The sequence below is a fragment of the Rattus norvegicus genome, chromosome 20 (genome assembly GCF_021556685.1).
Source record: "Rattus norvegicus strain SHRSP/BbbUtx chromosome 20, alternate assembly SHRSP_T2T, whole genome shotgun sequence".
Taxonomy (NCBI): domain Eukaryota; kingdom Metazoa; phylum Chordata; class Mammalia; order Rodentia; family Muridae; genus Rattus; species Rattus norvegicus.
The window spans coordinates 12,813,588-12,840,000 of NC_141553.1; the positions used below are offsets into that span (position 1 = coordinate 12,813,588).

Below are 26,413 nucleotides of genomic sequence, written 5' to 3' on the forward strand. Positions count from 1 at the left end.
CTCTACCCCAGCCAGTGAATACCAGGCTAAAATTACCACCCCGTGATTGTGAGCTGTCTCCTAAGCTTCCAATCAGGGCAAGGTGCTCTCAGATGGCCTAGTGGCTTGAATGGGACACTTATGGAAGGGTGGATGAATAATGGATTGTGGGTGGATGGGACAAATGACCATCAAAAGACAGTCTATTTCCGTGTGGGTTATTTGGGGTGGCTCGTGCCACACTTACGCTCCTGGAGGTACCACATAGATCTGTGGGCCTTCCAGGACAGGAGCTGTGCTGTGTCAAACCTTCATGACTAAGCATGGAGCCGAGTGGCCTGGACTGTACTGTCCTGGTTTACAGTATGCCTCAGAGAGAAGAGCTTACCTGGTATTCGTGAGACCCTAGGTTTTAACCTAGCACAGGAAGACAGGAGAAAAGGCCAAAGAAGAACTAGAAGTCAGGGGAGGAGGTGGAAGCTCGTGGGTTCACAGACTTGGAGGTCAGAAGTCCAGCTGTGGGTTGCAGGTAGGGCTGGGGCCCTCTGCCTGCACTATGGAGGGTCTATCCTAGGCCTCGGGTCTGACTCCAAGTTAGCAGTCTCCTTATCTTTGGCAGCAGACAATGTCACAGTAGTCCCCATGAGATGTTCTTTCTGTGTCCATCTGTCCAAATTGCCCTCTTTCCATTGTTTTCCAAAGATGGATACATTTTTACTGAGCCTCTTAGTTTCCAACTGGAGGCGAGAGGAAAAACAGTGCAACTGTGTAGCCTTTTACACAGATCTACATGCGTCCTTTCAGCTCCGAGAGCTTGGGAGGACTTCTGTTTCCCAAAAGTTGGATCAAGCGAACTGGCATTGACTCCCTGGGTCTTCCCCCGACTCTTCCCTTATTTTAATAATAACAATCTCTAACTAGTTCTCCAGGGATCAGGGCTGATTTCACCACTATGTCTGGTATGTCCAAAGCCGTGCCAATCAATAGCCACTGATTCCGCTTCAAAAGTAAGCTGTGCCAGCATCAAGCTGTTCTGTCCCTCACTCCAATGGCTATCCTGGCTCACTCTCCAGTCCAGCCTTCTCCCCTCTCCAACCCCCTCCCCTGCTCACAGCCACGACGCTGACATCTGATGGCCTTTGATAATACCGCCTGCTCCAGCCTAAAGACAAGGACTTGGTGTCTTTGAACTCGTTTGGATATTGGTCTCTACAGCAGCCATATCCTGATGCATTCCTGTATGTGCGGTGAGCATCTCCCTCTCAGGGACCGTCGGCTGTATCTTCCCTTTATAGATTTTTGTCCACTTGGAGGACCCTTCCCACTTCTTTTGGTTTATCTTTCATTAAGCCCCATGCTTTTCCCTTAATGTTTTGTGTCCGCTCACAACGCCTGCTCTAAAAAGATGTTTACAGGCTGTAATCACATGGTTCTTGTTAGCATCCTTGGCTACGTTTTAATGTTTCCTAATACTTTACAATTCCCAAGAAACGGATCTCGGTTTTGGTCCCGCAGAAACTTGGCAGGGTCCCTCAGGCAGCTGCTCCACCGCCTAGACCCACTGAGGAATTGCTGCTGTCTCTCTGCTGCCTGCTTTCTTCCAGACTGCTCTTTTTTAAAAAGGTACTAACCTTAGCGAGCCGGGGCTCTCCCACCTCTAGTAAAAATCTCTTTGCAAGGAGTGACATTTGCAAAGAACTTCTTTCCATGTAGGGCCATACTCTGAAGTATGGGGCTTTGAAAGTCAACACAAGAAGCATCCTTCCTCTAACACTCCGACAACATGTCTTATGAGCTACTGGTTGACACTTTGCCTCTGCCATGTGGCCACACAACCTGCAGCAGAAAAGCCCTAACCCTAAACACATCTCCCTACGAAGAACCGCACAAAGTGTTAGCAGTTCACACCTGCTGGCTACTTTAAATCCCTGTACTCAGAGAGTTAACCCAAGACCACTATACATGCATTAGTAATTCCAGGAGCTGAGAATGAGGGAGGGCATGGAGAACTCTCTTCACTCACCAGGGCTAAGAGCACAGGACTATGACAGTGACCTCTTGGGGGGAAATGCATATCTTTCATAACTGTGAATCAAGTTCCTGCAGCAGCCCCAGCCAGTCTCAAAGAAGGGACTTCTCATACATCAGTGATGTGGGAAAGGGGTCCATTCGCAGCCATTCCACGCCAGCAATTGCTACCAAAGCCCCTTCACCAACACCCCCTATCCCATATGCCCATACCACAGTCCCTTGGAAAACAGCCCTTTACCTGTATCGACCATCACACCCTTACCAACATTCTCCAGGAAATACTCCCTTCCCTGCATCTCCTCACCAATACTCTCCTGTCAACACTGCCTGACAGCCGTGCACTCATTAACATCTCCCGGGACTTACATCGCCATAAGAATATCCGTCCATTGATGTCCATACCCCATATTATCAACCATATCTGTTGCAAAGAGCTCCAAACCAAAGTTCATTCACCACTGAGCTTCTACCAGTGAACTCTCACAACTGTCCTGTAACCAGATCTCACCATAGCACCTACCACACACACACACACACACACACACACTCACATATACACACACTCACATACACATACACACTCACATACACACACACTCACATACACACATACACACACACATACACACACACTCACATACACACACATACACACACACTCACACACACACATACACACATACACAAACACACACACACACACACACACACACACACACACACACACGTCTTCACACACCTCTGGACAAAAGCTACCTATTTCCTCCCTACCAGCATCCCCTACCGCTTCTCAGCACCTGCCAATCATGGCTTTCCACTCATCACCTTTCCCTAAGTCCCGCCCCATTACTAAGTCCCACCCACCCCAGTCCCTCATCAGAATCCTCACTTCTTTCCCTCATCAAGATCCATTCCCACCTTGTCTCCGTTACCTTCCCCTCACCAACACTGTCTCTCGTATCCCCCCCAAGAGAACCCCTCACGAATAGGACCAGACTGCATTTCTCTTGCTGTTGTGGTCCTTCCAGTGTCCCCTTGCTTATGTGCCTTAGACCTCTATGGTACTGACTTGGACAGAGTTCAAAAACCTGTGCTGTAATGGAATACAAAGTCCCAACCCACCCACCCCCCAAAATGTACACAAGAAGATTTTCAGATGCTCCCAGGATCCTGGCTATACCATACTAGACTTCTCTTCACCACAGCGTGGACAGCCAATCTCCCGCCCTGCTTTGGGGTCATCATAGACATTGTTCTAGTTAGCTTTCTTTCCTCTGATGAAGCACAGACAGAGAGCAACTCTGGAAGGAAAGAACATGTTTGGCTTACACTTCCGTGTCACAATCCATCATCGAGGGACGTGGGAACAGGAGCTCAGACAGAAACTGAAGCAGAAGCCAAAGAGGAATGCTGTTTCCTGGCTGGCTCCCTCTGGCTCATGCCCAGCCAGCTTTCTTATATAAGCCAGGACCACCTGCCTAGGATTAGCACCGCCCACAGTGGTCAGAGTCTCCCGCATCAATTAACAATCAAGGCAATTCCCCACAGATACGCCCACAGGCCAACCTGATCTGGGCAGTCACTCAACTGAGACTCCTCCCTCTTCCCAGATGACTCTTGGTTGAAGACAAATTATCATGTCTCTTCGTGAAAATGATAACACGCCTAAATACTCCGCCTGCATATTCCTGTGATAGACACACTGGAGGGAAGAGTTTTAACCCAACCTTCTCTGCCATCCTGCAGTCTCTGTAGGTTGCTACTCCATTTCTGGGTTACAGTACTGGGAATATGGCTGAGGTTGGGACCTAGCCTATCAGAATCTCCTCTCTGCCCGAGGAAGGGATAGAGGCAGTGGTGTCCAGGAGAGATAAGTCTTCTGAACAAAAGTCTAGGCTGGGCTGGGATTGGGTACTAACCTCCTCAATCCTCAATGTCCTTAGATCTCAGAAAAAGAATACAGAATCCTCATCTGTCTGCTTCCTCTCAAGACAGCCCTAACCCTGGGTGGGACCCCCATAGGAGACCAGCAGCTCAGACAGCCAGGAGAGATCCCAGGGGACATAGCAATATACCAGTGGCCTCCGGGTTCCTCTCCCATTTGCAAGCACAGCCATTGCGTGGTTCTGCACACTGGTGATGAAAGGCTTTCCCCCACAAAGCTCTGAGCCAATGACCTTCACCACTGAAGTTCTATGGAATCCTAAGCTTCAGAAAGAAGCAATCCCCCTGTGCTGGCAAGGCATCAGCCTCTTTTCAGCCTAATCCTTCCAAAGCAAGAGTCCTGCATCTGCATCCTACCATCCTACGGGTGTGAGTTCAGGGACCCAAGACTTAACATGCACGCGCGCACACGCACACAACACACACACACACGCACACACACACAAATTGGCCATGGCCCCTCACCGGAACTGACCCAGCCCTTCCAAGCACCTTGCTAGATGATCTAATATGTAGGAACTTCCTGCACTGAGGAACTCCACCCCTTTGTCTGCAACGCGTGTGAAATGTCTGTCCGTGTTGCTTCCCCTGGTTGACGACGTGTCCCCTTCCCAGAAACAAATGCCTAGAATGTCCAGATAGCCAATCTGTCTTTAAAAGGCACTGAGATTCCCTGCCTCGCTTGAGAAGAATGTACCACACGCTGTTTTCTTTTTATAGCCCGTGTGATTGAGTACAACCATACTTGGGAGAGCTTTTCATGGACGGGGGCAGCTGAAAGTCATTGGAATGGTTTATTTGTAAGAGACACTAGACAAAGGAAGTGACGAACAGAACATCCGAGGGTGGAGAATGGGGTGAGCCCCCTGGAAGGTGGTATGGGCTAAGTGTAGACTGACTGGTGAAGAGAGGAAGAGAATGCCCTCAGGGTCCTCGGGAGCCAGACACCCCTAATGGGAGGGCTACACTACAGCATCGGTTCCTTGCTTCATGGCTGCCCTGGCTGGTCTTATGTCAGCTTTGCATGCAAACCAGAGTTGTCAGAAAGAGGGAAACTTCAATTGGAAAAATGCCTCCATCACATCCGACTGCAAGCATTTTCCTAATTAGTGATTGATGGGCGAAGGACCAGCCTTTTGTGGGTGGGGCCACCCCTGGGCTGGTGGTCCTGGGTTTTATAAGAAAGCAGGCTAAGCAAGCTATGAGGAGCAAGCCAGCAAGCAGCATCCCTCCGTGGCCTCTGCCTCAGCTCCTGCCTCCAGGTTCCTGCTCCGTTTGAGTTTCTATCCTGACTTCCTTAACAGCAATATGGAAGTGTAAGACAAGGAAACCCTTTGCTCCCCAACTTGCGTTTTGATCGTGCTGTTTTGTCACAGTAATGGTGATCCTAACTAAGACGATAGTGAGGAATCCAGTGCTCAGAGTCTACTAGTGCTGGATGCATTCCCCCATAAATCCTGCATCTGGGAACCCTGGGGCTGGGGCTTCTAATCCATTACTCACAAATCAAGGGGTTCCCTGGCTGTGCTCCCAATAGCAGCCTCAGTCCTTGACCATCTATGGCCCCCAAACCCAAGCACACCAGGCGAATTTGTGTTCAAATTTTACTAGAAGCCACAGATAACAGAGAGTGTCGGGATACCACCCCCAATCAGGCCCTACCATACCCTACCCCAAACCACCTCTGTTGGGTCTTCTGATCCTACAGCTGTCTATAGAGCCCCAACCTGACCCTGCTGATATCATGGCTGAGTCTTCTCCCCAAGCAAGATAGGTAAGGAATTCTGGAAGTTGGACCATTCACTGAGGAGCGATCTCTTCACTCCTTCCGAGCTTCTAGGCTACCCAGCACCAGTGCAGCCTGGGTCTTGGCTTCCTGCAGAAGGCTGGAGATTCGATGGCGTGTCTGAAGAACAGAGAGGGATATGTCACCCTACAACCTCCATGCCTGCTTCTCCTGACAGAAAAATCCCGGGCTCCCACTGCCCCTCCCCATGACATAACCACCTCATGGTGATTAGGGTCATCTTGGACAGCTACTCCTGGATTTCTCAGTGTGGGTAGGAGCTTTGGGGACAGCTACAACCATTGACCCTCCACAGACTCCTATCCGTTCTTTCTGCTTCTCCCCAGACTGAAGAGAGTAGAGCTGTGTCTGTAAGACCCAGAGGGGCAGCACCCATGTGGTTCATACTGTCTAAAGTCAATCAAGTTGAGAGGCGGGACCCAAAAATATCCAATTGCCAGCATCCCGTATAAGAACTAAGCCCTTAAAAGGACATTTTTGAAATTATCCATGAGTCAGATACTTAAGAATGGGATAGGGAACAATGTGTCTGCTGATTGACAGGGGATTCCTTCAAAGCGATGGAAGGGCCCTGGAACTTGCTAGAGTGATGGCTATACGCTATTCTGGGTGTGCAAGTGTGCTACTGTGTTGGGTACTTTTTTTTTTTTTTTTGGTTCTTTTTTTTTTTTTTTTTCGGAGCTGGGGACCGAACCCAGGGCCTTGCGCTTCCTAGGCAAGCGCTCTACCACTGAGCTAAAATCCCCAACCCCTGTGTTGGGTACTTTTAAATTGCAGTTTGTACATACCATGAAATTTACCTCAATACTATAATAAAATTGTCATGTGGCTGGCTGTGAGGAAGGCTGAGGTTCAGGTCATTTCTTAAAGTCACTTTTCCAGCCCCTGGGTGCTGATGCTCAGGGGTCCCCAGACTGGAGTGGCAAGCTTTCAGTTCTGTCATTAGAACCAGGGATGTGGTGTGGGTGTTGGGGTGCTATCTAAAAACTCTTCGTCTCCTAGCTGGGCTGGACGCCATGGGAAGGAGATTATCAAAGTATGCCAGCAAGCACATGGACACCTGTCCCCATGGTTCCTGGATGGATGGATAGATGGATGGATGGATGGATGGATAGATACATACATACATACATATGTGGGTGGGTGGGTGGGTGAGTGGATGGATGGATAGATGGATAGATACATACATACATACATACATACATACGTGGGTGGGTAAGTGGATAGATGGATAGATGGATGGATGGATGTGTGGGTGGGTAGATAGATGATAGACAGACAGATGGAAGATGGATACATAGATGGATAGATGGATGTGTGGGTGGATAAATAGATGAGAGACAGATAGATCATATATACATACATACATGCATATATGCATACATAGATACATAGGTAGGTAGATAGATAGATGGATGGACGGATGGGTGGGTAGGTAGATAAATAGATAATAGATAGATAGATAGATAGATAGATAGATAGATAGATAGATAGATAGATAGGTGGGCAGGCAGGCAGATAGACAGACAGATGGATAGATGGATGGATGGGTGGATGGGTGGATAGATAGATAGATAGATAGATAGATAGATAGATAGATAGATAGATAGATAGATAGATAGATGGGTGGGCGGGCAGACGGACAGACAGATGGATGGATGGATGGATGGATGGGTGGATGGATAGATAGATAGATAGATAGATAGATAGATAGATAGATAGATAGGCAGGCAGGCGGACAGAAGGACGGACGGATGGATGGATAGATGGACGGATGGGTGGATGGGTAGGTGGGTAGGTAGATAGATAGATAGATAGATAGATAGATAGATAGATAGATAGATAGATAGATAGATGGATGGATGGATGGATAGATGGATGGATGGGCGGGCCTGTTCCTTCAGGTGACTTGTAAGAGTCAACCCTGTTCACAGTAGACATAGAAGATCCCTGGGTGGAGCCTGACATCACGTCTGCCCACCTTCTCTTTAAATACATCATCCGTCATGTCCTTCAGGTTGATGAGCACATTGAAGTACGCACCAAACACACCTGTCTCCAAGGCTTTGGCTGCCACCTGAGGAGACACCAGAGAAAGCGGCTGGTTCTGGATCCACCTTGCCTCCATGCCTCTTGAAAGTCCCCTCCCTCTTGTCAAGACTAAGCAAGCTGACCTCTCCTACAGGTTGACGGACATGGACTCCATCAGACCTGACCCTACCCCCCCCCACCCCCCAGAGATCAGACTACAGTGGTCACTGTGGCCTGAGACCTGAACCTGATAAAGGAGTCCTCTACTGATTTGAAGAAACAGCTGCTGAAGGCCTGAGGAAGCTGTGAAGGTTGGAGGTATGCTCTAATGGCTGTCAACCCCTCTGAACTTGCCCTCAGGAGCTGTCTGCCAGCAAACTAGAGCCACTCCCAGGATAGAGGATCACTTCTCTGGGGCCTCAGGACTAGACACTGCAATACATTGTATACTATAGGGATCCTGGGCCATCTACGGGAATCATAGTGTATGGCTCTGTTTTGTCCCATCCCCCACACTGGACACAGTTGAGTGATGTCTAATTCCTCAGATTGCCCTGGGTATTCCCCAGTCTGTAGGGTAGAGGGTGCTCTGTCTACAACTGGATATTAAACAAGACTATGAATACCACCCTGAGCTTCTGCGACCCGCCCCACCTTCCCAGCATCATCATACCTGCAGGTCAGACAAGCAAGAGAGGTTGCCACATTGGGCCAGCTCCTGCAGCGCCGGCCATAGCTGGGACACCGTCTCAGCCAGTTTCAGTGGCACAGCGACCGCCTGTCTCAGCCCCTCTTGCAGAGCACATGTGCGCCTAGAACCCAGGCAGTGATGTGTGAACTGGGGACAGAATGCATTCTGTGCCAGCTCCTTAGACACTGAGGTGGCCCACAGGGTCCAGCAGGGATGCCTGGCCAATGGTATGTGCTCACCTGTCCCTCTCTTCAGGCGTATTCTTGGGCAGCTTTATTGCCCCCTATAGGAAAAATAAAAACCACGCAGATGGTGAGCGGCCATGAGGGGCTGTGTCCCCTGGCCATGCTGAAAGGGCAGCTCTGACAGCTGAAGGCCACTGCCACATGGGTAGCATTTATCCACAGCCTCTAGCATGGGCATTTCCCACTATCGTGCATCATGTGCTATAAGCCAAAGGCAAGGATACATTCTCTGGGGATGTTATCTCTGTTGGTGTCCATGATTTGTGGGCCTTGGCACCAGGGTGTCACAAGCCCACATGGCCGTCTGGAGGAGACAGGTGTGTGGCATTCTCTGGGATCCTTGCTTCCAGGAAAAGACACCAAGAGCCTTTCAAGGCCCCTGAATTCTCCTCAGCATTCGCCCCACAGTACCAGGCTCTTTTGGTGCAAATTCCAGTTTAAAACAGCGCAAACGACTTTGTCAACACACAAGAGTGACTCTGGTACTGAAGCCCTGAGACCTTCACTACCATGGTGCCAGCGTCTCTTGCCCTGGCCATCGGGAGACCTGGCATTTCTTGCGAATGGCTACAGATATAGTTTATAGTTTCACTGGAGGGGCTTCTGTGTGTGACAAGTGCTGTAAACCCGAGTCTCCCATAGCACCCTTCCATCTTGTAGGACGGGACGGGACGGGACGGGACGGGACAGAACAGGGACAGCTGACTAAGGGGTGCAGCCAATGCTATTTGGTCTATTCACACAGATCACCAGGAAGTCATTATCAGTGGTCCTTCTGTCAGCCGTGACTGACAGCAGAGGCTAAGCAGACACTCTTTGTCCCCAGCTATCTGGTCACTACTGTTGGCGGTTTTTTTTTTGTTTGTTTGTTTTTTCTAAGCTCCACCCCACAGTTACCTAGCAACAGCCAGGTGTGCCTGACTCAGTATAAAGGGGGCTGCTTGCCCCCCCTGCTCTCTCTTGCTCTTTCTCTTGCCTTCCTCTCCCTCTCTGTCCCCTCACCCCTTCCGCTCTCTCTCTTCATGTGCTCATGGCCTGCCCTCTATTTCTCTTCTTTTCCCTTCCCTTCCCTTCCCTTCCCCTCCCCCCTCTCTTTCTCTCTCTCCCCTTTTCTGCCTCTACTACCCTCTTAACTCCCCTCCCCGAGCCATGAATAAACTCTGTTCTATACTGTACCGTCATGTGGCTGGTCCCTCAGGGCGTCCCGGGGAAGCACCCCCTTCCCCCGTACCTCACCACACATCCACCAAACAAACTCCTCTCTTATCTTTTTTTTTTTTTTCCGGTTCTTTTTTTTTGGAGCTGGGGACCGAACCCAGGGCCTTGCGCTTCCTAGGCAAGCGCTCTACCACTGAGCTAAATCCCCAGCCCCCTCTCTTATCTTTTTATAAACACATCAACTATGTCACAGCACACGCCTCTCCTCCTGTATGGGGAATGTGGTACTCGACCTAGCCTCTCCTCTGCCGTGGCCTTCCTCCGACAGACCACCTAGTCAGTTTCTGTTTCCTAACTTATTCTGAGTTTTACTATGCTTTGTTTTTGTTTTAAGTTGTTTTGGCTTTGATGAGAAAAGTATAAATATCTAGCAATTTGCTTCTAGAAATTTCTCCTATACTCTGGGGCTCTTTCCTCGTTTGTTTATTTATTTCCAAAAACTGCATCTTCTTGCTGCACCCGAGGGACTTACGCCAACCTCATTTCATATTATTTTCTATCTTCTCATATGCTTTTGATGTTTTCTTGACTCCGTTCTTTGCTGGCTTTCGATTAACTTTCCTTTACCTGACTTTAACAGCTGGCTGTTTTGACTGTTCATCTTATTTCTTACTTTTATTTCGTAACGTGAGGGTCGTCTCTGAATTTCTAACATTTACACTCAAGCTTGTATTTCTCTAAGTCTCTCCCCCTGTGTTTGTGTCTCTGCCTGCGGTTGTGTGTCCGCCTGTGTCTCTGTGTGTCTGTCACTGTGTGTGGCGATCTCTGTGTGTCTCTGTTATATACGTCTCTGTCTCTGTATCTCTCTATGTCTGTCTGTGTATCTCTCACTTCTAGGCATCTTCTCCGTCTTTTCAGCATCGGGCCCTGCATCCTCGCCGTGTCCTCTATTCTGCTCACAGTGTCTCATTAGTTCCCAAGATGGTTTTTCCACCTCCAAACTCCCCTTATGTTTCCTGTCATCCGCGAGGCTGAGGGACACTTTCCAGACTCTAATCTCCAAGTTTGTTCTGTTAAGATTCCTATGACCTCCTTGGAGCTCTGACCTGCTGGGGTGGTCAGGACAGGGAACGGGGCAGCCCTTGCAGTTGCCCCTTACCAGAGCACAGAACCAGCCTCCATGATGGACCAGATGATCTACAGGCAATAGGCTTCCTTCCTGCAGGTCTTAGAATCTAGGGTCCAGCTCTGACACATCACTGTCCTGGAAGCCAAGATTCTGGCTGGCCAGCCTGTGAGAAGTGTTTGCCTGTGCACTCAAGGTTACCAGCCTATATCCCTCCAGGATCCCCAGTTCCAGGGCCTGTTCTCCAAAGCTTCCTTTCCTGGGACAATGCCCATGCTCCCTAGGACTCACTCTTGGGGAAAGTAGGGGCTCCTAGGACAGAGGCAGATCACGACACCTTCCCAGTGCCCCTGGCCTCTGGCTGCAGATTTGCAGGCTACTGTGGCTAGCCTAGGCCTGGTAGCTCTGCACACTTACCAAACAGGCAGCAAAAGCCCGCGCGTCAGCGTCCACCAATGAAGTCAGCTGGGCGGAGGCTGCATGGAAGGGTGGGATCAAGCGTCGCATTGTGGAATCCAGGTGATCAAACTGGCGCCGGCCATAGGTCATCTGGCCCACCATAGAAGCCAGGGCTGCACCCTGGTAAGCAGAAAGGTGTATGGGGGGGGATTTCCTGTCCTCCAGCGAGGAACCCCAAGTTCAGGGAGATGAACTGTAGAGTCTCAATCTACAGGGTCCCCCACTACGGAGTCCCCCATCCTGATTCCGGTTCTCCAGGATCTCCTACTCTGCCCCCACGCCCCACCCCATCCTAGGTCCTGCCTTCTATAGCTCCGCCCACAGGTACTCACCAGAGCTGCAACAGCTGCGGCTACGGAACCGCCTCCTGGGGCAGCAGAGCGGGCTCCCACCTCCCGAACAAAAGCACGCAGTGATGCGTCCAGCAGGCTCTGTTCTGGTCCACTATCCGGGACCAGGTACCTACCCGGTGGGAGAGACTTAAAGAAGGGGAGGCAGACATCTTACCCCCAATCCCAAGCTAAGAGCCAGGAGAGAAGAGAAGCGAGCAGGCCAGAAGGAGGCGGGACTGAAGCATGGGGGGTTGAGGGGTGGGGGCGACGACAACAGGCATCAGACTTAAGGTATGGGGACCGGAGATGTGAAGATAAGGAGGAAGTAGTAGATGGCGGAAGAGGGGTAAAGCAAGTAAAAAGGGGGCAGGAAGGGGCAGGGACATAAGGCCTCACTCGATGATCCGCTCCTTTGGGTCGAAGGGCGCCAGGGAATCCAGACCCAGCCGGTTCACCACCTGGAGAGTGGGCGTCCCACCTTAGCCTAAGGCTTAGCTTAGCTTCACCTTGACAAGGTTTGCCCACACTCCCTTCCCCGGAACCTAACCAATTCGCTTTAGGACAGGTTGAGATACACAGACACCCCCCCCCCCCCCGCCTTGTTCCCAGGGAAAACAGGAGAGAAAAGGGTTCTCCTAGTCCTCCTCTCAGAGGAGCCTCCAAGGCCATGGGAGGTGCAGAGGCCAGCTAAACCCTCTTCTTGGGGCAAGAATGTATGTATCTGGAGAGCGTCGAGGCTGGAGTGGGGGAGTGCGTGGAGGAGCACCCTCATAGATGCAAGGAGGAGGGGGATGAGGGAGGATGAGATGGGGGTATGTGGAGGGGTAATGGGGAGGGGGATATATTTGAAATGTAAACGAATAAAATGACTAGTAAAAAATAAATAAATAATAAAAAGAAATCTTTTTTTTTTTTTTTTAATTCTAATGGCTTTCAAAATCTAACAGATTCTCACAGCCAGGGGCAGTCAGGACAGCCTTGATTTACACATGAGGGAAGACAGTCCCATTTAAGATTAGAATTCATCTCAACAAAGACCGTTCGACCCTCTATGAAACTATGTAATAGTGTCAGCATGTCTCGTGTTCTAAAAGCAGGAAGGGGGGGACACACAGTTGAGGGACACAGGCCAGGTACACCCCAAAGGTGGTTATGGAGATAGGTAAAGGACGTCATCTGAAAGTTAGGACGTTACCAGAATCAGCCAACAGTGGGGGATACTTTCCACGAAAGGACGAGAAGCTAAAACAATAACCCTGGAAATACGGCCACCCCTAAGCAGATCCCAGGCTCGCTGAGTTGAGCAAAGGCGACGTAGATTAGCAGAAATGCTTTTGAAGAGAGCTGTTCATAGATGGGACCAGGGGAGGTATATGCCTGGGACATAGGAATCCAAACCCACAAACTGTCAGGTATAGGGGTGTAAGGAACCTGCCAGAGAGGGCTGGCAGCAGACATGTCTCCTCACAGAAGCAGCCAGCCCAGGATTGGAGAAGGCAGAGAACATAAGGTTTATATAGTACAAGTCACAAAGGAAGCTGGGGTAACGGTCTTCTGAATGAACAGTGAACACGGAAACTCTTCTAACTGCAAGTCTAGGGCTGGCCACAGAGCTTGGTCAATGAAAGGCTCGCCACTCAAGCCTGGAACCTTAAGATCCTCAGGACCCATATCAAAACTAAATAAACGGAGGAAGAAAGAAGCAGGCAAAGAAACAAAGACGTAAACGCCTGTCATGGTGGCAAACACCTTACTTGTAATTCCAGTGCGGGGGAAGTGGAGAGAGGAGGCCTAGCCTACTTGGCGAGTTCGAGGTCACTGAGAGACCATGTCTCCGAACCAAAGGTGGACAGCACCTTAGAAGCAATGCCTGAAATTGTCCTCTGTCTTGCATGTCTTACACACACACACACACACACACACACACACACACACGGGTTTTGGATGGGCCCTTCTGGAACTATCGACTGATCCTGGAGCAGCTCCTGCAGCCTCCAGGCCTCCCTTCACATCTCCCTGCACAGCTCCCCCCCCCCCACCACACACACACACACACACACACACACACACACACACACACAGAGCACAGCCCACCAGTCGAATCCGGTGCTCCTCCTCCAGAACAAACAGCTTCTCCTTGTCACAGTAGAAGGCTGCGGCATCCAGTAAGGCCTTCAGAGGCACCAGGCCCACCAGCTGTGAGCCCACCACTGGGAGATTCAGCTCCTGTGAGACAGAGGCTGAGGTCAGCGCCTCGGGGTCCCCGGGTGTCAGAAGGATGCGGGATGCACGCTTTACCCACCTGAGCCTCTCGGCGGGCCTCCTCGTACACTGTGTGCAGAGCCGTGACCTCAAAATCCAGGAGGTTGGTGGACACCTGAGCCAGGTTCTTCTCTTCTAGGTACCAGCCGATGCCCTGAACCTTTTTCAGACGTCCCGGCTGCAAAGAGACGCATCCCCGGGTCTAGGCTAAGAATCTCATCTCTGAATGGCCGCTCTCCAGGTTTCACAATGCCTGGTGCTGAGAGCCTCTTATATTTGTATTTCCTAGCCAGATGAGTCAAGGCAAGGTGATACCCAGATAGCTCCGTTGGCACTGTGACTCCCCCCAGCTCTTTCTGTCTTCCTTGGTCCGGCTTAGAGAGATAAGACAAAATCTCACCTACCACATGAAAACTGAGGCCCCAAAGGCCAGGTGTGGTGCCACATCATGTTCTGGAGATGCAGGGGTGCTAATATGGGCAGTCCCAACTCCATGTCCCACCCACGTGCTATATCAGTCACTCTGACGTCGCCTTTGGAAGAAGGGAGGGTCGCTATTCTTCATGTCCTGTTTATTACGGGTAGTTGATGCTGCCGGAAGCAGGGCTCCTGGAGCTTCTGCTAAGATTGGGGGCCCGCCGGGACAGACAGGAAGAGGGAGCTCCCTCTACCTTTCACCAAGTATATCTGTGTTATCTGTGTCTGATATGGACTCTGTATAAGTGATGCTCAAGTCAGCTGATGAGTTCTATGCAGACCCAAGGAGGAAGCTTCCCCCATAAACCTGAAGATTTACAGAGGCATTGTGTGTCGGGTGGGGGTGGGAACTGAGGGAGACACTTAGAGCATCTAAAAGGACACGTTAATGTAAAGACTTCTGGGACCGCTAGGCAGCTGTTTACACAGAAGCCCGCCCGCCTGTCTGCTTCTGTGGAAATGTCTGCTAAAAGCAAGGGCTGCTGGGACTGGAGAGAGGGTTCAGTGCTTAAGAGCCCTTGCTGCTCTTCAAGAGGACCTGGCCTTGATTTCCAGCACCCACTTGATGGCTCATAATTGTATGTAGTAACTCGAGGCTCAAGGGACCCAGCACACTTAAAGGCTAAAACACATACAACAAATAAATATTTGTTAAGGGGCTCCTCGATTTCAAACAGTGAACTCTGATCCTGAGACACCCCCCCCCCTCCAACCCACAGGGCTGTGACGCTAAGGTGAACACGAGGAAGGTCCCTAGGGCACGAGACAGCAAACCGGAAGCTACGAACCTGGTCTTTCCCTCGGCCCTGCTCCCGCAGGTTGAGAGCGATACGGTGGGCCTGTTCCTTGGTGCTTAGCAGATTGATATTGAACGCAATGAGGAATTTCCGTGCACCCGTGACAGTGGCACCCCAACTGGGGACAAAGGAGCTAGGGCCAAAGTCGGGCACCCACTCGGCCTGTTTGAGCTGTGGGAACATTCGCCCCGGAAGTGAGGAGGAGGGGCCTCGTACCTACCCACCCTCCCCAGGGGAAAAAAATGGCAGGCAGGCCGCCCTCTCACACCCAGCCAGGTATGTGGGGTAGCACCTTCTCAGGCAGGGCCTCATACTCTCCAGCCCGGATGGCTGGCAGGGTCTGACGACTGGGCATCTGAGCCGCCTCACCATAGAGGTACACTGCAAAGAAACCCCATTGGTCGGGTGCTTAGCTGGGTAGAATCCAGTACTCTCTATCCCACAGGGACCCAGGCAAGGTGGCTCCTTCCAGCTTCAGCTGGGGGTACATTTGCTCCAGGGAGTGTCACCTTCTACACACGCTTGGAATGGACATTGCAATACAGATGGCATAGCCAGTGCCTCCCAGACTCCCAAAACCAGCCGCTGAAGAGCCCACCCATACTTATAGGAGGAGTAGGGGTAGGATGTGTGGGGAGTGCTAATGGAATACTCTCAGGTTTCTTTTTTAAAAAAATGTTTTTGGACTGTGTGGTAAACCCGTCCTTGGAGGAGCAGAAAAGACAGAGCTTGCTGTACATGTGGGTCCTGGCCTCTGGCGTTCCTGCCTATGCTGCCTACCCTAATGTCTTCCCCCAAGACTATACTATGCAATCTGTGCCCCGTTTGTCCTGTATCGCTTTCTTGATCTAGTTAGTTTTAACACACACACACACCCCGATTTTCACACATGTATAGTGTGTACTTGTGTATGCCTATTCCTGCTTTTGTGTGGGCTCATGTATGTGCGTGTGTATGTATGAGTGTGGAGACCCAAGGCTGACATCAGGAAACATCATCCTTGATCATTGACCAGGTCTACTCACTGAGGTGGGTCTCTCACCCTGGTAGTCCTACTTACTAGATTATTCTGGCTCTGCTAGAAGGCTGGCCTTACAAGTGGGTCACCACACCCATCTGACATTTATGGAAGTTTCTGGAAATCTGACCTCTGGTCCTCGTGCTTGAGTGACATATGTTGAAACCACTGAGCTATCTCCCCAGCCCCCAAATTCTTTCTGTTTAACTGCTTCATCATGTGGTCAGCCAGCGTCCAGCAAGCAGAATGGGACGTGCCCCCTACGCTCTGCTGTGGTTGTGATCCCATCTGGAATTTGTTTCGTTATCTTAGAAACTGGGACTGGTAATGGGGTTTCTTCTTGGGTAATAATCTGCATTATTTTTGCTTTGTTTTATTTTGTTCTATGGAGGTAGGGTATCTCTCTGTAGCCCAGGCTACCCTGAAATTGTGGAGCAAGCTGGCCTTGAACTCTTTTTTTTTTAAAGATTTATTTATTTATTTCATGTATGTGAGTACACTGTCGCTGACTTCAGACATACCAGAAGAGGGCATCGGATCCCATTACAGATGGTTGTGAGCCACCATGTGGCTGCTGGGATTTGAACTCAGGACCTCTGGAAGAACAGCCAGTGCTCTTAACCGCTGAGCCATCTCTCCAGCCCCCGGCCTTGAACTCTTGCTTGCCTCTGCCTCCTTAGCACTGGGATTAAAGGTGTGTGTGTGTGTGTGTGTGTGTGTGTGTGTGTGTGTGTGTGTGTGCATGCGCTCCACCGTGCAAGGCACGATCTGTATTCTTCAAAGGTGTCATGCACAGAGAACCAGAGCATGTGTCGGAGACTGGAATTCAGGGGAGGCACTGACATTGATCCTCCCAGGTGACATTGTACTCACCTGGTACATTCAGTTCCTCTGCCAGCCGCTGCCCAAATGCCTTGGCACAGAGCACACACTCGTCCATGCTGACGCCCCTCACCGGGATGAAGGGACACACATCCAGAGCACCCATTCGAGGGTGCTCTCCTGCAGAGAAGGGGGCAGCCTATCCACACTGACCACGGAGAGCAGCCAGCCCCAAGTGATTGGCAGTAGCAACTTCTCCCAGAGCGGCCTATTAGGGATGCTACAGAATGTGGGGACTCTCCTTGTTCCTTTGGCTGACAAGAGAAGGCCCTTAAAGCCATGAAGAAGGGTTAGGGCTTGAGGAAGCTGGGCTTTTATATTTTTTTTCCCTTAAAAAAAAAAATCACAAAACGGAGGCTGAAATCTGGAATACTGTGCCTGGTTCCTCTTAACCTTGACAAACCTGTTATCTACTCCTTACTGTGACCTCTAAAATCAGCTCCCAGAGAACACACAGAGGCCGTGGCCTTTTGCCAAGTTCCCTGTGTGTCCACTAACCTTTGACTCTCTCCACCCCTGCCATTGTGTTTGGTTTTGAGGTTGTTGACAAGTTTGCCTCCCCACACAGTGTACTCTTCTGACACCCCGAGGCCTTAGTCTAGTCAAGACCTTGGGATGAGCGAACCCCTGTAGATTATCATAGAACCACTGGATCCAAAACGAGAGGTTTCCATTCCAGAGGGCAGGTGATCTCCATAGCCTATGTCCTAGGGCCATCTCCCTGTCTTTCCCCCATCCTGCTGCCCTTGGCTTTCACCCCATGTCCGTGCCCTAGGCCTGCCCCTCACCCAGAACACAAGCTCATGGCACAAGCTCAGCCTGAGCTGCCTCACCCTTGTGCTTCCTCATGTCGATGAGCTGTGAGGCTGTTCGCGCAGCACTGAGGGCTCCCTCGACCACACACTCCGGCTGCCCCACAAAAGTGTAGACAGTGCGGTTGGTGGAGGGTCCAGCATCAACGTCCAACAGCACACAACCTGGGGTCTGGGAGATGGCTTGAGAAATGGCATCGATCACCTGGAGATAGAGGCCCAACACCATGCCTCAGTCCCCACTTGAAAAAGCTGTAAACCCACACCCACGTGTGATCTTAAGAAGGTAGTTTGACAGGTCCCCCCGCAAAAAAGCTGACCTTCATTTGGTACAAGAACCCACATAGTACAACAAGGAAGGCCCCCATGTCAGTGGCCATGACTACCCCAGGCTCAGGTTGGCTCAGAAAAATAAATAATGAGTTTGTTGCCAACACCCATATACTCAAGAGAGGGTGGATGGAATGACAGCCTTCCGGTGGGAAAGGCCAGGGTAGGGAGTGTCTGCTAATATGAGATAGAAGCCAGATGAGCCTAGAACCCTAGAGGTCAAAACTGGGGCTCAGGGCTCAAACCCTATCCTGAGGACTGCTCTGTGCCTCAGTTTCCCCATCAGGTAAGGGGGCTCTCTCAAGGCTTCAGGGGTGAGGCAGGAGTTAATGCATGTGGGGATGACCTTTTCTGTGACCTCTGCCCTCTGCCCTCTGCATCTCTATTCAAGGCACTTTGTTTTCAGGTAGGAACATTATGGTCAAAGGATTCACTAGGCCCCCACCAGAAGCACTCCAAAATCCCCAGGCCTACTGCCATTCCTCCAGAGTCTCAAACATCCACGGAACTTTCCAGATGGAAATGGCTCCTGTGAGGGATCCAATAGGTCCTGGGAAGGCAACTTTCTCCCACACCAAACTCACTCCCTTTCTGGGACCAGAGCACCCACACAGCCCTGCAGGAGCCTCACCTCCTGGTTGTTCCCCTCTGAGAAGTTGGGGACACATTCCACCAACTGGGACATGGCCAGCACCTGAGTCCAGAGGCTCCTCTCAAGAGGCTGTGGAGGGACACAGCTCTTGGATGGCCCTGGGGCCTTTATACCTTCTCACAGCTAGTTTCTTATTAACCAGGGACAGAGCGATGGCAACTGGAGCATGCAGAGGTGTTCTCCAGGATGAGCTCTCCAAAGAGCACACGGTCAGTGTCAGAGGGACACATGCTGAGGACCCTAGGAGGCCTAGAGGGACAAGGTTCAGGATAGGGCATCAAGCCAACTTGAGCTCAAGGCCCAGCTTGGGCCAGGGTTGCCTATTGACCACCCCAAGTGACCCTATAATTGCCCTCAGAGTGTGGCCTTTCTGGAAGAGGCCCCAAGGGCTTCTGGGTTAGTAACTCTTCATACTGAGCCTGGTCCTCGGGGATGTGGGGAAGGAGAGGCCGTATATGAGGCCCAGCATAAAGCGTGGTCCTCCCCAGAAGTCGTCAGAGAGGCAGAAGAGTGGGTAGGATGGGAGCAAGAATGTGTTTGACCAGGGGCATCTCTCTCTGTGTGTGTGTGTGTGTGTGTGTGTGTGTGTATGTGTGTGTGTAATTCATGGGTTAGACATGCGTATAGGTGAAATGATAGATGAGTATATGTATGTATGTGTACATGAGTGTATACAAGGGCATATGGCAATAGGTAGGGGTTGGTGTGGACATGCATGAGGGTGTTAGTGTGCACATGCAGGTAGATGTTAGACTACATGCACCGTGTGGCTGTTGGCATATATGTGGATGATGGCGTCTGCAAGTGGGTGGATGCCAATGTGTGTATCAATCATAATGGAGGAAAGATGGGTGCTGATGCTGTCTGTAGGTGCTGATGTGAACCAACCTATGATGTGTATGTGTTCTTGCTTTTCTGTTGCTATGCTAAAACACTCTAGCCAAAAGCAACTGGAGGAGGGAAAGGGTTTATTTGATCTGATACTTCTAGGTCCCAGTCCATCGGGAATAGTTCTGCCCATAATAGACTGGGCCCTCCTACAGCCATCAATAAAAATAAGTCAATACCTGGCGCTGGAGAAACGATTCTTGCAGAGGATCCAGGTTCAATTCTCAGCACCCTCATGGGAGTTTACGACCATTGGTAACTCTAGTTCCAGAGGATCTTACGCTCTTTCCTGGCCTCTGTGGGCACAGGTGTGCATATGGTACACATACGTACATGCAGGCAAAATATCCACACACATAAATCTAAATAAGACAATTCCCCACAGACATGGCCACAGACCCATCTGATCTGGACACTAATTGAGGCTCTCTGTTCCCAGGGGACTCTAGGCTGTGCCAAGGAAGTAATAAAAATCAACCAAAACAATGTATATGCTGTCGTGTTATTAGTATGTGTGCAGTATTAGTGTGATCGTATGTGGGCGCTGGGGTGGGCATTCATATATGATGTTGATGTTTGCATCTATGTGTGTATCGATGTGTGTTACTATTTGTGTATGATTGTTGGTGTGAGCATGTATGGATAGCATGTGTTGATATATATACATATATAATATACATACATGTATATACAATATATATATAATTGTGTATATATGTGTATATGTGTGTGTGAACATACATGTGTTTGCATTGATCCTGCATGAACATATGGGTGTTGGGGAGGGTGTAGGTGTGAGTGTAACAGGTGATGTTTTGTGTGTGATGTTGCTGTGTGGTACTGAGCTCCCCGGGGCAGGCGGGTAAAGAGTTCTAGAGCTGAAACTCCTTATAGTCAACAGCCCCAGCTTCATGAGAATGGCTGGATCCAGCTCATGGCTCCAACTCCCAGATGCCTTCTACCAAGTCTAATTCTAGGCAGAGGCTGGTGTATCCCTTCTGTCTGTGGTCCACAGATCTTATCACAGTCCTGGACGCACATGAACATCCCTGTCCTAGAGATGGCACCCTTCTCAGGTGCCCTCATTACTCATATACGTCACAAAGATGCCCCCATACTCCACAAAGCCTTTGGGGTACCAGAGTGTCAAGCTACATCTCCCCACAGCATTGCTGGGCCCAGGCGAAGGGGTGTATGGACGTGGAGACTCAGTCTTCCTCGTGGCCATCTGGAAAGACTGAAGAACCATTGGAGGTATCACAAAGTTGAACAACCGGAAGGGAAGGGCTGGGCCTGGACACAAGTGCAGAGCAGATATGCAGGAGACTTTAGATAAATGACAAATTGCCCATGCAGAATCATTCATACAGGCACCGAGCCTGGGCAGATGGGGCATGACTCCACCTATCCAATTCAGGATGTGACCATAGGTAACCAGTCCTAAAACCTATATCTACCTCGAGAGACTCGGCCAAATTATACCACTATCAAAGTTTTCCTGAAAAGCATACACACACACACACACACACACACACACACACACACACACACAGATACACACACACATACATACAACCCACACCTGGATACACATGACCACACACACACACACACACACTCCAACACACACACACACACATACAACCCACACCTGGATACACATGACCACACACATACACACACACTCCAACACACACACACACACACAACTCATACCCAGATACATATGAACACACAGAGACACACACACAGACACAGACACACACTCAGGCACACACTTAGACACAGACACACACATACACACACACAACTCACACCCAGATATACATGAATACACACAGACACAGAAACTCAGAGATACACATACTCAGACACAGACACACATACACACATACAACTCACACCCAGATACACATGAACACAAACACACACACACACACACACACACACACACCACTGCCCTATCTCTTTCCATGCAGGGACATTCTCGAGCCTTCTAAAAAGCACCCTAAACACCACAACCTGCGAGGGCATGTGCCCCTAATCTCGAGGCACCCTCCCAAGCCTGGGCCTACCGTGTGCACAGAGGGTAGTCAAGTGGATACACAATAGCCTGGAGCCAGGCAGAGCTGGACTCAAGAGCTTGAGGACACCAATACACTAATGTCCTCTGGGTTTGAGTTTGGAATGTTCCCAAAAGGCTCATGTTGAAAGTTTGGGCCCAACAGCAGCAATGTTGAGAGAAAGGGCTTTGGGAACACAACTGGATCACAGGGACTCTGATCTCTTGGATGGATTGGGCAATTGATGCGTTCTTGTTGAACTGTGGGGGACAGGGCCTGGTTGGAAAAGGTAAATCACTAGGAGTGAATAATTGCCCCGTGTCTGTGTTCTTTGTTTCCTGGACACTGAAATGAGCGGCTCACCAGGATATCTCGCTCCATCGTAGGCCCAGAAACAACGGAGCCAGCCAACCGTGGCCTAAACCTCTGAGTGAGTGTGAGGTAAACAAATCCTGCCTCACTAAACTGACTTTCATGGATGTTTTGCCACAGAGACAGAAAGCTGACTGACACAGAGACTCATAGTCAAGTCCAAGAGCCCAATTCTTCAGAGCCTGAAGCCTGGGGTTCCAGTCACTCTGTCCCTCCTGCTCCCGAGGGTTACTTGTGTTAATTTTCTGTTTATTCTTTTATGACGCCATGATATCTTGAGGTCCTTGCTATTTAGAAAAACAGAAAACAATCTTTCCACTGTGAGCTAGCGACTCCTGGTGTATAAACACATCTCTGTTATGCAAAAGGACCAACTCAAAGTCTACTTCTTCACCCAGTTCTCCCCAAGCCAAGGGTTTCCACCCTCCAAACCACCCAGGGTAAGGCACAGTAGAGACACTTCTCTGTCACAGTCCAAGTCTCTGGAAATTAAACACTCTCTACTCCTACTTTTGTTCATGCTTACCTGTCCTCTTCCTCCTCCTCCTCTTCCTCCTTCCCCTCCTCCTCTTCCTCCTCTACCACCACCATCTCCTCCTCCTTCTCCTCCTTCTCCTCCTCCTTCTCCTCTTCCTCCACCTCCTCCACCTCCTCCTCCTTCTCCTCCTTCTCCTCCTCCACCACCTCTACCTCCTGTTCCTCCTCCTCCTCCGAGTCCTCCACTTCCTCCTCCTCCTCCTCCACTTCCTCCTCCACCACCTCCAAGTCCTTTCACTCCTTAGAAGCATCGTGCCCATCCCCCAACACACACGGCCCTGTGCAGCAGCAGGGGGATGCTTCCTACTGGAATTGTGAGCAACACTCCTCTCACTCCGTGTCTGCAGCCTGCTTTACCTGATTAGACTAATCTACTAATACTTACTCGTATTCCTTACCTCCGATCTGCAGGAAGCATCCAGTTGCTGTCTTCAAGGCAAAGTATCTGTGGCCTATTTGGCTAGGCTAACACAAACACAGCTATGGGGCTGTGGTCTGACAGCTCCTACTGCATGCTGTATGGACGTGGTCATGCTCACTACCTCGATTTAATCATCCCAAAGGCTGACTCCAAAAGGAGGACGCTGATAGCAACACTGAGCCAGACCCTCGCAAGGGCTTAGGCGACTCCAGGTTGGCTAGCCCCGTCCCCTGGTATCAGGTTTGGCCCTCTCCCTTCACCAGGACTTGGTACTCCCTTCCACTGATAGGCATCTCAGACCTGAACAAATATACCAAGCAGAGAGGGGGTCCCTCAAAGATGTCGCTCAGTTTTCTGGCTCCAACAATTTAGTGAGCGAGACAGAGGTCCTACTCAAAACTTGGGGGATAAGCACAGAAACCGGCTTGGGTTAGCTGCCTGTACTGCTTGAGCCACCTTTGCTGTCAAACCTGTCAAGTATCACACCACTCAGGGTCAGTGTCTGGATCCCCAGACTCAGCCCCACTGATCCATGGAAGGTTCAATCCCTGTGTGGTAGGGCTAGCTCTGGAGCCGTGTATGTGCACACCGGGACGAACTGTGGGGTTGGAATTAGTGTGAAGTCACACTAACCTTGCCACTCTGGCCAATGTCCAAGAAGAACAGGCCTCCTAGGTCCCAAGAACTAAGCCCCATCATCCCTTGTGGCCCCTTCCCTGTGTTGCTGCTGCTTCCGTAATTCCTGCTCCACAGAGCTTATCTCGGGCTAAGCACATGCGCAACCATACGGGCCAAACACAGACTTGACACCATCTACAGTCACAGTCCGAAATCCCTAACTTTGACCACCGGGCTGCGTTTCCATTCTGAGAGGCTCTACGGGTTCCACAACCCTCTTGCCTTCAGCTCTGCATTTAGGGACAACCCTAGGGAGACTGAGGCTTTCAAGGATGCTGTGCTAAGAAGGGTTCCAGTGTTCAGCCTGAACAGCGGCTGAGCCCCATGTTCTGCTCATAAACCCCCACCCACAGCTCTTGCGGGCTAGCAGAGACCAAGACACCTCACCACGCCCTCAAAGAGCCAGAGGTAAGGCAAACAAATAAATAAGCTTTTAATAAGGCAACAGGTGCCCGGTGGCTGTGCACGGCCCGAGCTGCTGGATGCCCTGGGCAAGCGCAGACGTGGAGGTGGCCTCTCCCCACTGTTGCTGGGCCAGACAGCTTTCCATGCGGGAGGACGCGGGTGGGCCCCCGGGTTTGGAACAAACACGTTTATTGCAGCAAGGGTGAGGCGAGCGGCTCACCAGGCGAAGAGTGGTTTGCTGTCCTCCTTGGAGAGCTCACACAGGCAATTCAGCAGTAGCAGGGAGTCACCCAGGAACTTGGGCGGCACAATGTCAATGACAAGCTTGCGCAGGGCGGCCGGACTGCTGTGCAGTGGGTTGGCCCGCAAGTCTGGACGCTGCTTCAGGATGCCGTAGGTGTTGATGAGAAACTCGCTGAACACTGGGTGCACTTCGCGGCTGTAGCCCAGCTTCTCCAGCCTTGCCGTCAGAGTCAGATAGCGATGTGTCAGCTCGCGCAGTTTCTTCTCATCCACGGAGCCATCTAGGGACTTGATAGATGTCTGAGGGACATAAGGCAGGGGAAATCAAGCACCAGATCAGCAAAGTCTCTGACCCTAGCAGAGGTAGGTGGGCAAGGCAGACTCGGAGGCTTAGGGGAACACTGGATATCCTTGGTCCCTTCTGCACTTCAGAAGGACAAGCCCTTGCCTTCTGTGGGGGAAAGGGGAGGTTACACTTGGCCCCAAGAAGAGTCAGTTGGGGGTTGGGGATTTGGCTCAGTGGTAGAGCGCTTGCCTAGCAAGCGCAAGGCCCTGGGTTCGGTTCCCAGCTCCGGAAAAAAAAAAAGAATAGAAAAAAAAAAAAAAAAGTAGAGTCAGTTGTCTGCAAGGACTTGCTGACACCAGGATGTGCCTGCCCCAAGTACCAGGCCTGGGCTGGGAAAACAAAGTGTACCTGTTTGATTTTCTCAGGGATGTTGGACACTGTGAAACCATACAGGCGAGTCACCCCTGGGAACACATAGGCCAGGATACGCCGGTCAAGCTGGAACGCGATCTCCCCGACGATGCGGCCATCCTTCTCGGCACCCGTAAAACTCTGGATCTCTGGGTAAGACAGGTACCATCCTGACCACTTAAAGGTACCAAGGCACCTTTGCCCCACCGCTGCCAGAGTACATGAAAATCTTTTAAAAGCTGAGGTACTTGGAGACTGAGAGAGGACTGTTCCTCTCTGTTCGCTCTCCGCGTGTTTCCCTGAGACCTGGGCACGCAGCTCCCTCTCTGTCTGAGAACACAAAAGCCATGTGAACCTACAGAAGAAAGTGGGGCCCCTGGGAAGGGTGGCACCCAAGTCTATCCAGAGAGAGTGGAGCTCTCCCCTGTTGTTCCAGGATGCTGCTCTACCACTCCACCAACTCAGCCTTCCCTGAGGAGAGCAGGGTATCACACCCTGGCTCTGGAAAGAGCCAGCCCCTTCCTGTCTACCACCAAAGACTGGCTAATGTCTGAAAGTTCAGTATCAACCCTATCTCGCCCATGTCTGTGGAGAGGGTGATGGACCCACAGAAGATTCTCTTTTTATTCTTCTTCTTAGACCTCTCAGGACTACCCTGCATCTCCCTAAAACCCGCCCCCAGATAACCCCTCTCCATACCGCAGCCTCCGGTGTCCTAGAAACCATTATTAAACAGTGTAGTAGGGGCTGGGGATTTAGCTCAGTGGTTAGAGCGCTTACCTAGGACCAAATCCTTTCAAAACCTTGTGCTCTTTGGAAAATGAACCTCGTCTGAATTTAAAAGGCCTATCATCCGTGGGTCTGACGCAAAGGCTTCGACAGCGTGTGAATAGTGCTACATGTCTCAGGAAGTCCAGGCCCTGTGCCCATCCATTATGGTAGCTTAACATCCACACTCAAGATACCCATAACCACATACTGATGTGGTTCCTGGACCCTCATCCCTGCTGGTGGTGCCTTGTGTCCTTGAGCTTTCTGAGGGTGACCCAGAATGACTTACTGTTGTCCTTACCATT

At 50.7% G+C, this 26,413-nt stretch overlaps 2 protein-coding genes across 4 annotated transcripts in view; both read right to left on the reverse strand.

Annotated features, from left to right (window-relative positions):
• Positions 1-5,548: 5,548 nt before the first annotated feature.
• On the reverse strand, positions 5,549-19,138 carry Ftcd (formimidoyltransferase cyclodeaminase). Of its 2 annotated transcripts, NM_053567.2 has the most exons (14): positions 19,013-19,081; positions 18,073-18,256; positions 17,231-17,359; positions 15,632-15,720; positions 15,331-15,510; positions 14,106-14,243; positions 13,898-14,029; positions 12,200-12,261; positions 11,804-11,933; positions 11,430-11,591; positions 8,723-8,766; positions 8,466-8,604; positions 7,743-7,838; positions 5,549-5,860 (listed from the first exon to the last, which is right to left on the reverse strand). In NM_053567.2, the coding sequence occupies exons 1-14, from the start codon at positions 19,064-19,066 to the stop codon at positions 5,774-5,776; spliced, it is 1,626 nt and encodes a 541-aa protein (NP_446019.1). In that variant the 5' UTR covers positions 19,067-19,081; the 3' UTR covers positions 5,549-5,773. The 2 variants fall into 2 exon arrangements, with proteins under 2 accessions (NP_446019.1, XP_087454535.1); XM_087598409.1 differs by lacking the exons at positions 5,549-5,860; positions 7,743-7,838; positions 8,466-8,604; ... (2 more) ...; positions 11,804-11,933; positions 12,200-12,261 and adding an exon at positions 12,697-13,699 and having other exon boundaries at positions 13,843-14,029; positions 19,013-19,138.
• A 5,263-nt stretch (positions 19,139-24,401) lies between these two features.
• The window catches only part of Spatc1l (spermatogenesis and centriole associated 1-like), a 9,304-nt gene continuing 7,292 nt past the window's right edge, over positions 24,402-26,413 (reverse strand). For both annotated transcript variants that reach the window (XR_015644998.1, NM_001024296.1), the window contains exons 3-4: positions 25,335-25,486; positions 24,402-24,940 (exon numbers count right to left, since the gene is read on the reverse strand). Coding sequence is in view for 1 of the 2 variants with exons in the window: in NM_001024296.1 (NP_001019467.1) it covers positions 24,614-24,940; positions 25,335-25,486 (479 nt within the window). In the remaining variant the exon portion in view is untranslated. The remainder of the gene's footprint in view (positions 24,941-25,334; positions 25,487-26,413) is intronic.